The sequence below is a fragment of the Coregonus lavaretus genome, assembly GCF_964263955.1.
Source record: "Coregonus lavaretus genome assembly, chromosome: 7".
NCBI lineage: Eukaryota > Metazoa > Chordata > Actinopteri > Salmoniformes > Salmonidae > Coregonus > Coregonus lavaretus.
Window position 1 is genome coordinate 12,927,965 of NC_139994.1, and position 16,795 is coordinate 12,944,759.

Consider the following 16,795-nt stretch of genomic DNA (forward strand, 5'->3'; position numbering starts at 1 on the left):
TTTTATCTATTTTTGATAACTTTCTATTAAAATGTATTGTAGTAAGATCATTTATTTCTTTCGGGATATGAATACTGAGTATGTCCACTTCACCGTCAGACCATTTTATTGGTAAACTACACTGTAATGTAAAAGTTATCCACCCCCCCAATCCAATACGTAATATAGTACATTTATCATAATTTGGTTGTAATCCAGAGAGGTTAGAAACATTATCTAGATCCTCTATGAGGCTATGGAGGTATCCAAATTGTGGATTTAAAAGAAAACATGATTCATCAGCATACAATGACAACTTTGTTTTTTGCTTCCCAACACTGAAGAGTAATTGGCCTCCAATTGTTTAGATCGTCTGGATCTTTTATATTTACCACCTGGGTCCTGTTTCAGTAATAGTGAAATCAGACCTTTTTGTTGAGTATCTGATAATCTACCATTTTTATAGGAGTGGTTAAAACATGCTAATAACCGTCCTTTGAGTAGATCCAAAAAGGTTTGATATACCTCAACTGGTATGTATTTCTTTGCATGAAGATCTAATGTGAGGTATCCTTCACTAGTGACAATAGAATGGAGTAAATATTGTCTCCAATTGTCTTAAAAGTTGCTTTTAGAGAAAGAGAATGATAAAACATATAGGCAAAAAAAAGCTACTACAAAGTTGTTGTTTTCTTGTTTTTTTGGGACGTAACATATCATACGAAATGGATGACGTAGTACACAATTGTGCACAATTTTCGTGGGACCCATTAAGGCTTGTGAGCACTACTTTCAAAACTACTGGCTGAAATATACATAAGGTCTGGAGCATCACTTCAAGGCAATATTCGAAGCACCTCACTACATGAAAATATTATTTTCGTTATAGTGCTAGTGACCTCCCAGCTATTTTGTCAGACCTTTATGAACCGTAGAGTGGACATAAACCCTGGCGCAAGATGTCTCCCAACTAAAACGGCCTTAAACTCTTCTCATCACAGCCTCACAGCCCAAGTCAGACTGACTGACTGATGGATGCCTTGTGACAGAACGAGCACGCCAGTCAAACATAACGTTTTCCTACCAGTCTGGGTGTCAGGCTGTTAGAAAGGCCAGCTCTAACAGTCGTTCATAAGGACTCATGGCCTCATTCTTTTGACAGAAGTGATGGATTGGCGTGACATTTCACTTCTCCTTCAGAAAGCAGTCGTTATCAGGCGGCCATTTTGAAAATTATAACTATTATGGGTGTGAGGGGCAAAGTCGGTTGGATGGAAATTGATTAAGACCTTATGTGAGGACTAAAAAGAACTGACAATGACATGAGCGATAGGCCAGGGTTGGACAAACATCACAAGAATCCAATCAGGACAAGATATACAGGACTATGGTCATTACAGTAAAGTCACCACAAGGTGCCACAAAACGATAAGCTATAGCTGGTAAGAACCAAGGACTCAACTCAATTTCACCATGCAAAAAAACCGCAACGTGGGTTCAACTGAACTGAGCCTTAATCAACTGACAATGACAAATAAAGAACAGCAAAGAACACAATGTCAGGGTTAATCCTACTGCTGTATGTGATGTTGAACCCTCGTCCGGCCATGGAGTGGTCTGCCTGGAACTCCAGCCTCAGTAGGTTAGTATTACTGTCGAGGTGGGAGGGTGACTCTGCCCCCGAGAAGCGTCCCAGGATGGTGGCGTCCAGCAGCTCGCCGTCCTTCACGGTGAGGAAGTCGTAAGGAGCCTCCAGGTCAAAGTCGTTGAAGGCCAGGTGGATGCGACTGCCGGGCTCTGATATGATCAGCCATACGCAGTTCATGTTGTTGCTGTAGCCTTCTGGGTAGTCCGGTGATAGAACCGTGCCCATTGGTGCCGTGAAGTTGGACAGGCATGGGACTGTAGAGGAGAGGGAGGGGACAAAGAGAGGAGACTTGGATTATATGATTGGGGGGCTAAAAAGTACTGTGGTACAGGTATTCTTAACTAACTATCACTAGGAGACAATAGAGTGCTGTGTTGCACACATGTTGTGGCAATTGTTCTACCGGTTCTGCAACATGACCTAACTTTTTAATGCCCCAGAACTGTACTGTATGTGGCAGAAATTGGTGAAATATGTTTTTTTTTACATTTATTTATTTATAATAATTTTTGTATTTTCTTTGTATTGGCCTATCTACCCCCCCTCCAGAGGTCAAAAGTAACTTTGTGAAATGTAAGTTTATATGGTACATCCAACAACATCATATTCCACAGAGGTCCATTTTAATTGGTTTTGATTACATAAATGCAGTGATAGGACACTGACATAACTGTAGATGTGTATGGGAGAACTGTACAGTGCAGTATGTTCCAAGTTTTCTTCTATGCAATTGAATGTGCCGTGTAGGATGATATTTCTAAGAGATTATTTCACCCTTTGGCAGTTTGATCTCCCACTCAATGAAATATGAATGCATTCAAATGCAAATTACACTAACTCCTATGGTCGGGGGTGTGTAATACCTCTCTCTAGTCCCATAAGCATTCTATATAAGACAGTTAATCAGAGAACTATTAGTATGACTGATTTTGGAGAACAGAGCAGTGAATTAATGATTTGACGCATTAGTGAGAGCCTAAAGCAGCGACGGAAGACTGATTTACTAAGTTAAGTGTGTCTTTTTCAAAGGCTGATGAACTGATGAGGCGCGATGATGAAGCACGATGAAGCGCGTCCACTTATTAGACTTCCATATCATCAGCATAGAACTGAATTTATATCAATACAAATAGAGTGTTAACCCTGAAAATGTTTCAGTCACTATATGGAACTGAAATATGCTTCTTACTCCAGAGGATCATGTTCAGGTCGTCATTGTAAATAAGAATTTGTTCTTAATTGACTTACCTGAATAAATAACATAAAATGTAAATAATGTAACATAGCATAATGTTTGCCTCTCAAAGCTAGAAATCCATCAACACACTTTCCGTAGCATGTTTAGTAAGTAAGAAGTAGATATGTACTCCACGTTTAAGTTCCCCCTATCCATTACACATGGGAACGGCAGAATGGTTCTTACTAACAGATGAGCATGACCGTATCCCAAATTGCACCCTATTCTATATATAGTATAGGGCCTATAGGATTCTGGTCAAAATTAGTGCACTATGTAGGGAATAAGGTGCCATTTAGAATGCAGACCATTACTGTCCATCCATGAAAATGGTTCATAGCTATTTTCTTCTTTGCAACAACATGAAGAGAGAATAATGATGTTTTTGTACATAATAACAAGAAACTGAGTTAGTTTTAGACACATAAAGAAAATGACAAAATAAATTAGATGTTTTAGACCGCAAAAATTAGATGTGTTTTAGACCCCAGAAATTAGATGTGTTTTAGACCCCAGAAAATAGATGTTTTAGACCCCAGAAATTAGATGCGTTTTAGACCCCAGAAATTAGATGCGTTTTAGACCCCAGAAATTAGATGTGATTTAGACCCCAGAAATTAGATGTGATTTAGACCCCAGAAATTAGATGCGTTTTAGACCCCAGAAATTAGATGCGTTTTAGACCCCAGAAATTAGATGTGATTTAGATGTTCATACTCACAGATGCACATGGGGATGTTGGCCGACCACTGGTTGTTGTTCTGACAAGATATGGTCCTCTCCCCGATGAGCTCGAACCCAAACTGGCACTCAAACCGCAGGATGCCCCCATTCAAGAAGCTGACTCCTTCCCTTATCCCATAGAGGGGCGTACCAGGGTCCCCGCAACTCTCTTTGTCAATCTCTGTGGAAAACAGTGACAAAAACATGCTAGTGAGCATTTTGACATTTTATTTTATTTTAGTGAATACCCAAGGGGAAATGTGTCTTGTGTCTGTCTGTCATAAAACAAGCATACCATCATGCTTTCCAGTTCACGTAATAGATCCAATTCACACCATGAGTAGTAACAAAGAGGTTGGAATAATAATCAGGCTATATTCAGAACAAACACTGAATCATACAGGCAACAATCACAAGGAGTTGGTGCTCATCATCACACCCATTCAGACAGAAAAGACTGTTGTCCTCAGAGCAGAATTACACAGTCTTGTGTCCATGTTTGAGAATGTGAAAAAAAGGAGATGATAGAACAGTTATTTGGTCTGTTTTTTTAAACCCTACCACACTAAGGAAATAGGCATCCATGTGAATCCTCGCAAACACTGTACCCGTGTCCATCCAGATAAGCATGAGTAAACATGCAGAGCCTCTCTCTCCCTGAATGCAGCAGCCGGTGGGGCAGGTAGGAGGCCACAAAAACATCTAGGACTCTATTGAATCTGTATTGCTGAAGCGTTAGACATTTAAAGGTAATTTCCTATTGAGCCACATTTACCGTGAACGCAGTCTCTGCTAAAGCGGGAACATTGCCTTTAAATGTCAATCACGCTGTAATGCTGAATTTACGCGATATAGATTGAAAAGAGCCCTTAATCACCCCACACACACCCCACCCATCCTGGGTCACCATACCCAGGTAACACCCGAGATTGGCCTGGCTGGTTCCCTCGGAGGGTGTGGGTGTGGGGAGGAGCTCTAATGCATCTTCTCAGACATCCTCCGCCACTGTTCAGAGTTGAACCCTGAACTGTGGTGCTCGCTCCGAGAGCATTCTCAAATGGTAAGGGAAAGAAAAACTCCTCTAAATTATTATGATCACGTTAGTGGTTCGTGGGAGTGGGGGGTGGTTTATTTCAGCCTAGGAGTTATGGAAGTCTTTGCAAAGTGTGATATATTGTATTAATTTCAGTCATGACACCGTCTTTATGGGAACCACAATACCTACCGCCCTGACTGCCTGGGCTTGGCTGTTCAATCTGTAGGGAGGGAGGGAGGGAGGGCCGGGCCTGGGAAGGTTAGAGCATATTTACTGCTCTGTGTTTTACGACATCAGAAAAGATGGAGAACAAATTGCGCACTCGCATCTGAATAATGCCTGGCAACAGAATGTTCAACACTAAGGTCATCTTTGTCTGTGGGGAAATGGTCAACTGTTATATCGTAAGTGGCGTGGGTATACGTGTTCATAAGCACAATGCATACTGTTTGCCCCTAGCCTGGCCTTTTGTGGGGGGGGTTCTACTCCTGTATGTTTCCAGGAACAGCTTGGAAAATTGTAAAGATATTGCCAAGCCTACAGTTATGTAAGTAATGTAACACACAACAGTAAGGCCGGAATGGGGCATTCATTGTCCATTTCTAGCAATACAAGTAGATTTATTTCCAGTCAACGATACAGGCTATCACAGAAGCCCAACTTATAGGAAGTATCAACAACATTGTAAATGCAAAAGGGTGAAGAATATGACATCGCAAGTCTACTTCTCATGTATGCTAATTTAAATACTACTAGTGAGATTTACTTTTCATAAATCTTGGCTAAGAATTGATCATTAAGCTAGATTCAGCCGTCCCTGAGAATTACAGTCCAATTAGAATCAACATTTAAGACGTTTATTCAAAGGCCCGATGTGGAACTAGAGAAAAGAACATCTCAAAGATGAAAGTCACTAACAGAGATTCAAAGGACGGGAAGGGAGCCACAATAGTATAAGCCCACATCTATTCTAATGATGATATGAAGGTTTATCTGAGATTTTGAAAGCCTTACAGTAATACACTTGTATGAGTAGTGTTGAGTAAAACTGTACCAACTTATCAAGGGATATAGATACAGTATACTCTAAAATTATTCTAAAATATATGATTACTTTGTAGTATTTACCATTGGAAGTATTTATATCAATTGTAAATCAATGTCTAGCCTTCAAATGACACTACAGGGTAATTTATAGTTGGATGGCTCACAGCTACTGGAACCCTACCAACATTTCCTCGAGGTACGCTCATATTCCAAAATAATCTTCTCATAACTGTTCAGTCTCAGGTAGAAAAAAGCCTTTGTGAGAATTGGTAGTTAATTACCAGTAGTTAATCTGTTCATTACATCAACCCCTAATAGGGCATTTCCTCGAGAAATATTGTAAGAGTTGGAAATTGGAGTTGATGATCATTGATTAGTAATGCCTGATGTGGGTCTATAAATTCCTGTCTGTAATGTGAAGTGACTGATATGATGGTTGCTTCTAGAGAACAAAGTCACGTTTTATGAGCTCTTGTATGCTGCCTACATCTGGTCTTAGTATTTTTTTCTCTGAACCCTTGTTACAATGGCATCTCTACACTTATTTAGTAAGCTTGGATGCACACATTGAATTCACGTACATATTCAGTTTCCACAGTGTTGCTATGTAGAAAATTTTGGAATTGGCCGACATCAACGTGACCATTACAATGTGAAACAATATGTCACATCGGGAACTTTTGTCGAAGATGAAACCATGATTTGTCCTCTAAGGCTCCATAAAAGCACATTAACATCTCATCAATAGAATATGATCCAACCAGATATTTAATTTGAGCTCATAAGATATGTATTCAGTTTGTGACCGAATCAGGGTCCCACATATTCATTCCAGTTATTGCCCATGGAGGTTTTAAATCTGTCACAGGGGTCCCAAACCTTCAGCTCTTCTCAGTTTGGTGGACACAAATCAATCAGTGTGTGTGTGTGTGTTCAAGTTGAAAGTGTTAATGTCATGTGCACAAGTACAGTGAAATGCCTTTCTTGCAAGCTCTAAACCGAGTGGGGCTCCTGAGTGGCGCGGCGGTCTAAGGCACTGCATCTCAATGCTTGAGGCTTCACTACAGACCCCCTGGTTCGATTCCAGGCTGTATTACAACCGGCCGTGATTGGGAGTCCCATAGGGTGGCACACAATTGGCCCAGCGTCGTCTGGGTTTGGCTGGTGTAGGCCGTCATTGTAAATAAGAATTTGTTCTTAACTGACTTGCCTAGTTAAATAAAGGTAAAATAAATTTAAAAAACAACAATCAAATCAAATGTTATTTGTCACATGCGGGTGTAGTGAAATGCTTGTGCTTCTAGCTCTGACAGTGTAGTAATATCTAACAAGTAATATCTAACAATTTCACAACATATACCCAATACACACAAAACTAGTAAGGAATGGGATTTAAGAATATATACATATATGGACAAGCAATGACAGAGAAGCATGGACTAAGATACAGTAGAATATTATAGAATAGAATACAGTATATACATATGAGATGAGTAGTGCAAGATATGTAAACATTATTAAAGTGACTAGTGTTCCATTTCTTAAAGTGGCCATTGATTTCAATAGGCAGCAGCAGCCTGTAATGTGCTAGTGATGGCTATTTAACAGTCTGATGGCCTTGAAATAGAAGCTGTTTTTCATTCTCTCGGTCCCAGCTTTGATGCACCTGTACTGACCTCGCCTTCTGGATGATAGCGGGGTGAACAGGCAGTGGCTCGGGTGGTGGATGTCCTTGATGATCTTTTTGGCCTTCCTGTGACATCGGGTGTTGTATGTGTCTTGGTCTTAGAGGGCGGGTAGTTTGCCCCCGGTAATGCGTTCGGCAGACCGCACCACCCTCTGGAGAGCCCTGTGGTTGTGGGCGGTGCAGTTGCCGTACCAGGCGGTGATACAGCCCGACAGGATGATCTCAATTGTGCATCTGTAAAAGTTTGTGAGGGCTTTAGATGCTAGGCCGAATTTCTTCAGCCTCCTGAGGTTGAAGAGGCTCTGTTGCGCATTCTTCACCACACTGTCTGCGTGGGTGGACCATTTCAGTTTGTCGGTGATGTGTATGCCAAGGAACTTGAAGCTTTCCACCTTCTCCACTGCGGTCCTGTCGATGTGGATAGGGGGGTGCACCCTCTGCTGTTTCCTGAAGTCCACGATCATCTCCTTTGTTTTGTTGATGTTGAGTGAGAGGTTATTTTCCTGGCACCACACTCTCAGAGCCCTCACCTCCTCCCTATAGGTGGTCTCGTCATTGTTGGTAATCAAGCCTACTACTGTTGTGTCGTCTGCAAACTTGATGATTGAGTTGGAGGCGTGCTTGGCCACACAGTCATGGGTGAACAGGGAGTACAGGAGGGGGCTGAGCACGCACCCTTGTGGGGCACCAGTGTTGAAGATCAGCGAAGTGGAGATGTTGTTTCCTATCTTCACCACCTGGGGGCGGCCCGTCAGGAAGTCCAGGACCCAGTTGCACAGGGCGGGGTTCAGACCCAGGGCCTCAAGCTTAATGATGAGCTTGGAGAGTACTATGGTGTTGAATGCTGAGCTATAGTCAATGAACAGCATTCTTACATAGGTATTCCTCTTGTCCAGATGGGATAAGGCAGTGTGCAGTGTGATGGCGATTGCATCGTCTGTGGATCTATTGGAGCGTTAAGCAAATTGAAGTGGTTCTAGGGTGAGAGGTAAGGTAGAGGTGATATGATCCTTGACTAGTCTCTCAAAGCACTTCATAATGACAGAGGTGAGTGCTACAGGGTGATAGTCATTTAGTTCAGTTACCTTTGCTTTCTTGGGTACAGGAACAATGGTGGCCATCTTGAAGCATGTGGGAACAGCAGACTGGGAAAGGAAGAGATTGAATATGTCCATAAACACACCAGCCAGCTGGTCTGCGCATGCTCTGAGGACGCGGCTAGGGATGCCATCTGGACCGGTAGCCTTGCGGGGGTTAACATGCTTAAATGTCTTAATCACGTCGGCCATGGAGAAGGAGAGGCCACAGTCCTTGGTAGTGAGCCTCATCAGTGGCACTGTGTTATCCTCAAAGCGGGCAAAGAAGGTGTTTAGCTTGTCTGGAAGCGAGACGTCGGTGTCGGCGACGTGGCTGGTTTTCCTTTTGTAGTCTGTGATTGTCTGTAGACCCTGCCACATACGTCTCGTGTCTGAGCCATTGAATTGCGACTCCACTTTGTCTCTATACTGATGTTTTACTAGTTTAATTGCCTTGCGGAGTGAGTAGCTACACTGTTTGTATTCTGCCAAATTCCCAGTCACCTTGCCATGGTTGAATGCGGTGGTTCGCGCTTTCAGATTTGCGCGAATGCTGCCATCTATCCCCGGTTTCTGGTTAGGGTAGGTTTTAATATTCACAGTGGGCACAACATCACCTATACACTTCCTGATAAACTCAGTCACCGTTTCAGTGTATACGTCTAAATTATTTTCGGAAGCTACCCGGAACATATCCCAGTCCGTGTGATCAAAACAATCTTGAAGCGTGGATTCCGATTGGTCAGACCAGCGTTGAATAGTCCTTAGCACGGGTACTTCCTGTTTGAGTTTCTGCCTATAGGAAGGGAGAAGCAAAATGGAGTCGTGGTCAGATTTGCCAAAAGGAGGGCGGGGGAGGGCCTTATAACCATCCCGGAAGTTCGAATAGCAATGGTCGAGGATTTTAGCAGCACGAGTACAACAGTCGATATGTTGATAGAACTTCGGCAGCCTAGTCCTCATATTTGCTTTGTTAAAATCCCCGGCTACAATAAATGCAGCCTCAGGATATGTGGTTTCCAGTTTGCATAAGGTCCAGTGAAGTTCTTTGAGGGCTGTCGTGGTATCGGCTTGAGGGGGGATATACACGGCTGTGACTATAACCGAATAAAATTCTCTTGGGAGATAATACGGTCGGCATTTGATTGTGAGATATTCTAGGTTGGGTGAACAGAAGGACTCAAGTTCCTCTATGTTACTACAAATACACCATAAGTCGTTAATCATGAAACACACACCTCCGCCCTTCTGCTTCCTGGAGAGATATTTATTCCTGTCTGCGCGATGAACTGTGAACCCATCTGGCTGGACCGATTCCGACAGAATATCCCAAGAGAGCCATGTTTCCATGAAACAGAGTATGTTACAGGCCTTCATGTCTCGCTGGAAAGAAATCCTTGCCCATAGTTCGTCGACCTTGTTAACCAAAGACTGAACATTAGCGAGTAGAATACTTGGAAGCGGTGGGTGGTGTGCGCGCCTCCTAAGTCGAACCAGCAGGCCGCTCCGAGTGCCTCTCCTCCGCCGGCGAAGTTTTGGGTCAGCCGCTGGAATCAGTTCAGTTGCCCTGGGGAGCGCAAACAAAGGATCTGCTTCGGGAAAGTCGTAATGCTGGTGAGTTACCGCCGCTCTGATATCCAATAGTTTTTCCCGGCTATATGTAATGATGCAAAACACTTTCTGAGCTAATAATGTAAAGAATAATACATAAAAAAACAAAATACTGCAAAGTTTCCTAAGAGCTAGTGGCGAGGCCGCCATCTTTGTCGGTGCCAGAATGTGTAACATAAGGTAAAACAAAAACACACAAGAAATAAAACGAAGAAATAAGAAGAACATGAGAAGTAAGTAAGCTGTATACAGGATCAGTTCCAGGGTCAGAAGCTGTATACAGGATCAGTTCTAGGGTCAGTTCCAATACCATTTTTACAATGTGCAGGGATACTGGAGTGATAGAGGTAGATACTGTATGTATAGGGGTAAGGCGACTAGGCATCAGGATATATGATAAGCAGAGTAGCAGCAGCGTATATGATGATTGTGTGTGAGTGCATGTGTGTAGAGTCAGTATAAATGTGTATGCATGTTATGTGTGTGTGAGCAAATTAAGTGAGTGTGTGTGTGTGTTTGTGTTGGTGTTGGTGTGTCAGTGTGCGTGAGTGTGTAAAGTCCTGTGAGTGTGCATAAAGACAGTGTAAAAAAAAAAAAAAAAATACAAGGGTCAACTCAGATAGCCTGTGTAGCCATTTTGTTATCCATTTAGCAATATTATGGCTTGGGGATGGAAGCTGTTCAGGAGTCTGTTAGTGTCAGACTTGATGCACCGATACCGCTTGCCATGCGGAAGCAGAGAGAACAGTCCATGGCTTGGGTGGCTGGAGTCTTTAACATTTCTCCGGGCCTTCCTTTCACACCGCCTGATATAGAGGTCCTGGATGTCAAGAAGCTCGGCCTCAGTGATGTACTAGGCTGTCCGCACCACCCTCTGTAGCGCCATGTGATCGAGGGCGGTGTTGCCATACCAAGCAGTGATGCTGCCAGTCAAGATGCTCTCACCGGTGCAGCTTTAGACATTTCTGAGAATTGGAGGGCCCATGCCAAACCTTTTCAACCTCCTGAGGGGAAAGAGGCGCTGTCGAGCCTTCTTCACGACTGTGCGCGCGTGTGGATCATTTTAAGTCCTTAGTGATTTGGACACCGAGGAACTTGAAGCTCTCGACCCGCTCCACTGCAGCCCCATCAATGTGGACGTGCTCATCCCTCCCAGTTTCCTGTAGTCCACGATCAGCTCCTTGGTCTTACTGATGTTGAGGGAGAGGTTGTTGTCCTGGCACCACACTGCCAGGTCAGTGACCTCCTCCCTGTAGGCTGTCTTATCATCGATCAGGCCTACCACTGTCTTGTCGTCAGCAAACTTGATGTTTGTGTTGTGGTCATGCATGGCCACGTAGTCATGGGTGAACAGGGAATACAGGAGGAGACTGAGCACACACCCCTATCAGACACCCTCTGATTAGGTGAACTAGAATTGGGGGTGGAGTCGAGAGATGACGGGCAGTGTGAAGAGTAAAGAAAATGGAAGCAACCTAAACAATAATTTAGTGAAGCGAAGTTGTAATAACGCAGACTGCTTCTACTGGTGGTGTCTACTGCAAGCAGGGACGATTGCTGAAGGACGTGTGGGCGAGAGGAAGAGAGAGGCAGCTGCCAAGGTTTCTTCTGCTACACAGTGTCAGATTAGTTGGGGGAGATGGTGACTCCACAGGGGAGCAGAGGAGGCGTGTCCGACATCGTTCTGCTGTTTCCTGGGTACAATCACCACGTGAGTCCTGGGATAGGACAGCGAGAGGAGGCCAGAGCTAGCCGAACTGAACTTACGGCCAAGTAACGGGGAAGTGAATTATCTCAACTCCATAGTAAATTGTATTCTACATAGGGACTGAGACATTATAGCTAACACTATTGGAGAGGATTGGATTTCGTCATCTAAGAAGAAATTACAAGTAACAATAAAAGTACTAGCGAACGCTAAGACAGTGGCTAAATGCTAGCACCACATCCAAGGGACACTACTAGTTAAAGATTCCAAGGGACATTATTCACTACGAATGGAATAACATTCTGATTAAAAGACAGACCTTATTAATAGCCATAAATTGATAAAGTGGGCTTGAGGTGACAGTGACAGTTTATATGTTGGTGTTCACAAGCTTTTTGCTGTGATAAGTCTGTACTGTCTAACAACAGTAGGGCTGTTTTTGTGATTACTTACAAATGTTTGTTTATGTGTATTAAGGTCTTTAAGAGGGAATTTTTACTTTCATACAAAGTTATATTTTATACATTTAGTCTGTAAAGGAAATACAGACAGTGAAGCCAGCTTTTTTGCTAAAGCAAAGTTACCTTTTTCTTTTTTATTTTTTGGTTTACGGAACCAGTTTCATAAGTTAAGTCATACAGGATTTTGCTTAAATATTAAGTCTTGGTGTCTATTTTATGTGTTACTTAAAGTAGGCAACAGAGTCAAAGTTCATTCATATTTGAATGTGAGGTATTTATTGTATACATTTGGTTGTCATTTTGAACTTTGAAAATGGGTTTATTTTGTGTAAAAGGGACCCACAGTATTGTGATTACATTGTTCTTACCAACTCTAAACGTTCTATTCATTGCAAAAACAAAAGAGGCTCATGAAAAACAGAAGTCAATAAACCAAGATACTGTGAGAACCCCGAAATCCTGGTTCCCTTGAATTAATGTACTCAGATAATCACACCCTTACATATGCAGTGGTCCTCCGTAGCTCAATTGGTAGAGCATGGCGCTAGTAACGCCAGGGTAGTGGGTTTGATCCCCGGGACCACCCATACGTAAAAATGTATGCACACATGACTGTAAGTCGCTTTGGATAAAAGCGTCTTCTAAATGGCATATTATAATATTATTATTATATTATATGCAAATTGAAGTGAGTCTAGGTTGTATGTGATGATGGAGTTGATGTGTGCCATTCACAGCCTTTCAAAGCACTTCATGATTACAGGTGTGAGTGCTACAGGGTTGTAGAACAGGAATGATGGTAGTCATCTTAAAACATGTAGGGATTACAGACGGGGACAAGGAGAGGTTGAAAATGACCGTGAATATGCCTGCCAGCATGCTCTGAGAACGCGCTCTGGAATACCATACGGCCCTACGGCCTTGCGAGTGTTGACCTGATTAAAGACCTTACTTACGTAGGCCTCACGCAAGGCACGATGTTGTTATTGTCGATGCGTGCATAAAATGCATTGAGTTCATCTGATAGAGAGGCATCGTTGGGCAGATCACGGCTGGGTCTTCCTTTGTAATCTGTAATGGACTGTAGCCCCTGCCACATACGGCAGGCGTCGGAGCCTGTGTAATAAGATTCCACCTTATTCCTATATTGTCCTTTTGCTCATTTGATGACTCTGCGGAGATCATAGCTGCCCTTCTTGTACTTCTTCCCATGGTCAGCCGTAGCCTCAGGGTTGTCTGTGATAGCCCTGTGTGCGGTAGCCCTGTCCTTTAGCTTAGCGCCAACCTCTGTATTAATCCAGGGCTTTTGATTGGGGAAGCAGCGAACCTTAACTGTGGGGACAATGTCGCTGATGCATTTCGTAATGAAGCCGGTGACGGATGTGGTTAGCTCGTTGATGTTATCGACGGTGTCTCAGAACATATTCCAATCAGTGTTTGCAAAGCAGTCCTGAAGCATGATTTCTTAATGGAGCGAGTCAAGGGTACTTCCTGTTTGAGCTTCTGCTTGTAAACAGGAAGCAGGTGTACGGAGTCATGATCTGATGTGTGTGTGAGTCCCAGTATTGTGTGTGTGTGTCCCAGTCTATGTCTGTGTTTGTGACATTTTACAGTACTCTAAGAACTCCCCGAGTCTTCCAATAATATTTAATCTATCAATGCAGCTATTCCTATCTCATTGTGGCTGTATTCACTTTATTCACGCTCATCTAGCACTCATTTAGATGAACAAATAAGCACACACTTCTTATTCAAATGGTAAATACAGGATCAAGTATTAATCATTCCAACTGGGTGTCTCACTGAGTGTGTCTCAAATGGCACCCTATTCCCTATGTATTGCATACTATATAGGAAATAGGGTACCATTTGGGATGCAGGCACAGTCTTTCTAGAAATATTCAAATTAAACCTGTATTATTGTTCATCATTTTAATTTTTGCTCTGGCGTCATGGAATGATTCAATGTGGATTAATCATGAATTATATATTTCTTTCCTCACAGCTTCCTCCTGAAATTACTCATTGCCATGATTACTGAGCTCTACAGGATGACAATGTTTGCCTTAATGGCAATAAAATGAAATTCACTCAGAAATTAGAGGCAGCTTTGCCTTGTTTGCTTCAGAACACCATCATAAATTAACATCATACCATGTTTTCACCCCCGTAATGTCATTCTCCTCGACTATTCTGCTTGTTACTACCTACAACTCAATCCCTTCTTTCTTTGTCCTACCTGCAGCTCAGAATCTTAAAGACCTTATGCATGTAATCTTTAAGAACGTGTGCATGGTGAAAACAAAGACACTAACAAGAGAAATATGCTGAACGATTTGTTTCCATTTCTCTGTTGAACCTTCTAATCTCTACTGGGTGAAATCATGGCGATTCATTGAACAGTATATATTTTGGGGGGAGAGGGGATACATTTTAAACACTTCCCCCTGTTATTTGGGTAGGCTTAATTGACAGCAGGACCATGATTACCATCCATCCAAATTAGATCAAATTTTGTAATTTACTGTTTATGACAGGATTTGAAAAATATAAAGATGTCTAGCTATAGATCTTGAGCAGAGTGTCACTCAAGGATGCCTGCCACGATGGGTACACTTAAATACAGTGCCTTCAGAAAGTATTCACACCCCTTGAATTTTTCCACATTTTCTTGTGTTACAGCCTGCATTTAAAACGGATTAAATTTAGATTTTGTGTCACTGGCCTACACAATACCCAATAATTTCAAAGTGGAATTATGTTTTTAGAATTTTTTACAAATTAAGGCCAGGCAACACACACTTATAGGGTATTTTTTTTCATATTACAATTAACTTCTACCAGAATAACGTAGACAAAAACGTTTAGTATTAAAAGATTTTGGAAATATTGTATTAAAATATGCAAATGAGGCCATGTATAATTAAATATGCACATATTTGCATATTGTACAAATCTATTTTATCTGAACAATGGATAAAGTCAGCCTAAATATTTTCATTTCATCTTGTTAAGACACTCCAGGACTTGTCCAGAGCAGATTGTGGATAAATAATTTTTTCATCTTTCTATCTGTGAGAAAAAATAAGAAACCCGCAGGTTTCTTCTTTTTTCTCATCTTATTCAACTGTTACCATGCACCTCCAAAAAGATAGCTCAGATGTGTGAGTGCCTTTTGAATCTTTCTATCTGTAAAATACTAAAGACATGTACGTAAAATGCATTTTGTGCCCCTTTTTCCAAAGAAGAATTTTACAACATATCAACAATTTCCTCTGGGCAAATCTGGAGAATATATCTATGGATAACCACACAATGTTTGATGAATGCAGATGCTTTTGAAGCTGAGAAAAATGTGATGGCATGTGGGAAGAGTCTGACTTTCGGGAAATGGCAGTTAAAGACAGGTACCCGGGATATAGACCACAATACTCCAAACGCCTAGTTAGACCCAATCACCAGCTCTTCAAAGTAAATTACAAAATATAGTCCAGTTTGTAACATTCTCTATGAAATGTGCTTTGAAATTATTTGTAATTCAATGTAGCGAGCTTTGAATTTATTTTTATTTTTTTATGTTGATGTTGCTAGTATGGCAAACTAGAGAAAATATACATTTTCATCAAGTTTTTGACATTTTTATGTTCACTTTATAAAAATACTAATATTTTATGGACCAAAATACCAACAAATTGCAAAATGTATAGGTAGATGCAAAAATGTTTTTTCAGCCTGTGGTGCCAGGCCTTAATTAAAAATGAAAAGCTGAAATGTCTTGAGTCAATAAGTATTCAACCCCTTTGTTATGGCAAGCCTAAATAAGTTCAGGAGTAAAAATTGTATTAACAAGTCACATAATAATTTGCATGGACTCACTCTGTGTGCAAAAATAGTGTTCAACATGATTTTTGAATGAATACGTAATCTCTGTACCCCACACATAAAAGTATCAGTAAGGTCTCTCAGTCGAGCAGTGAATTTCAAACACAGATTCAACAACAAAGACCAGGGAGGTCTTCCAATACCTCGCAAAGAAACACAACTATTGATAGATGGGTAAAAATAAAAAGAGCAGAGATTGAATATCCCTTTGGGCATTGTGAAGTTATTAATTACACTTTGGATGGTGTATCAAATACATCCAGTCACTGCAAAGATACAGCCGTCCTTCCCAGCTCAGTTGCCGGAGAAGAAGGAAACTGCTAAGGGATGTCATCATAAGGCCAAAACAGTTACAGACAATGTTCCCACAATTTTATTTTGGCACTGAACAAATTTCAGGTCTGCTGAGCGCAAATGTGAACATTATGAAAATTCTGTATAACTTCCAGCTCATGTTTACTGTGAACACTGAGGCTGTACCAGCTTTAAGTTACAGTTCCAGACAGTGGTCAAGTAGGCTACTGTGACTATTTGATCATAATGTAGGCTTACCAGAGTGGCCTACCATAAAAAACTATGGAGAAAATGCATCCCATAACATTTTAACATGGAAATAGTTGTTCTATCATTGAACATACAGTAGCAGCCAATGTGTGGTGTTCAATGTAGGCAAACATTCCATGAGACAAAAAAAACAAAA

General features: G+C 41.7%; 1 protein-coding gene across 1 annotated transcript in view; it reads right to left on the bottom strand.

Moving 5' to 3' along the window:
• LOC311132780 (CUB and sushi domain-containing protein 3-like) overlaps window positions 1-16,795 on the bottom strand; it is a gene marked incomplete at its 3' end in the record, with an annotated part of 471,294 nt that overhangs the window by 241,874 nt on the left and 212,625 nt on the right. The window contains 2 exon segments of the mRNA XM_084166101.1: window positions 1,555-1,881; window positions 3,586-3,768. Coding sequence (XP_084022227.1) covers window positions 1,555-1,881; window positions 3,586-3,768 — 510 coding nt within the window.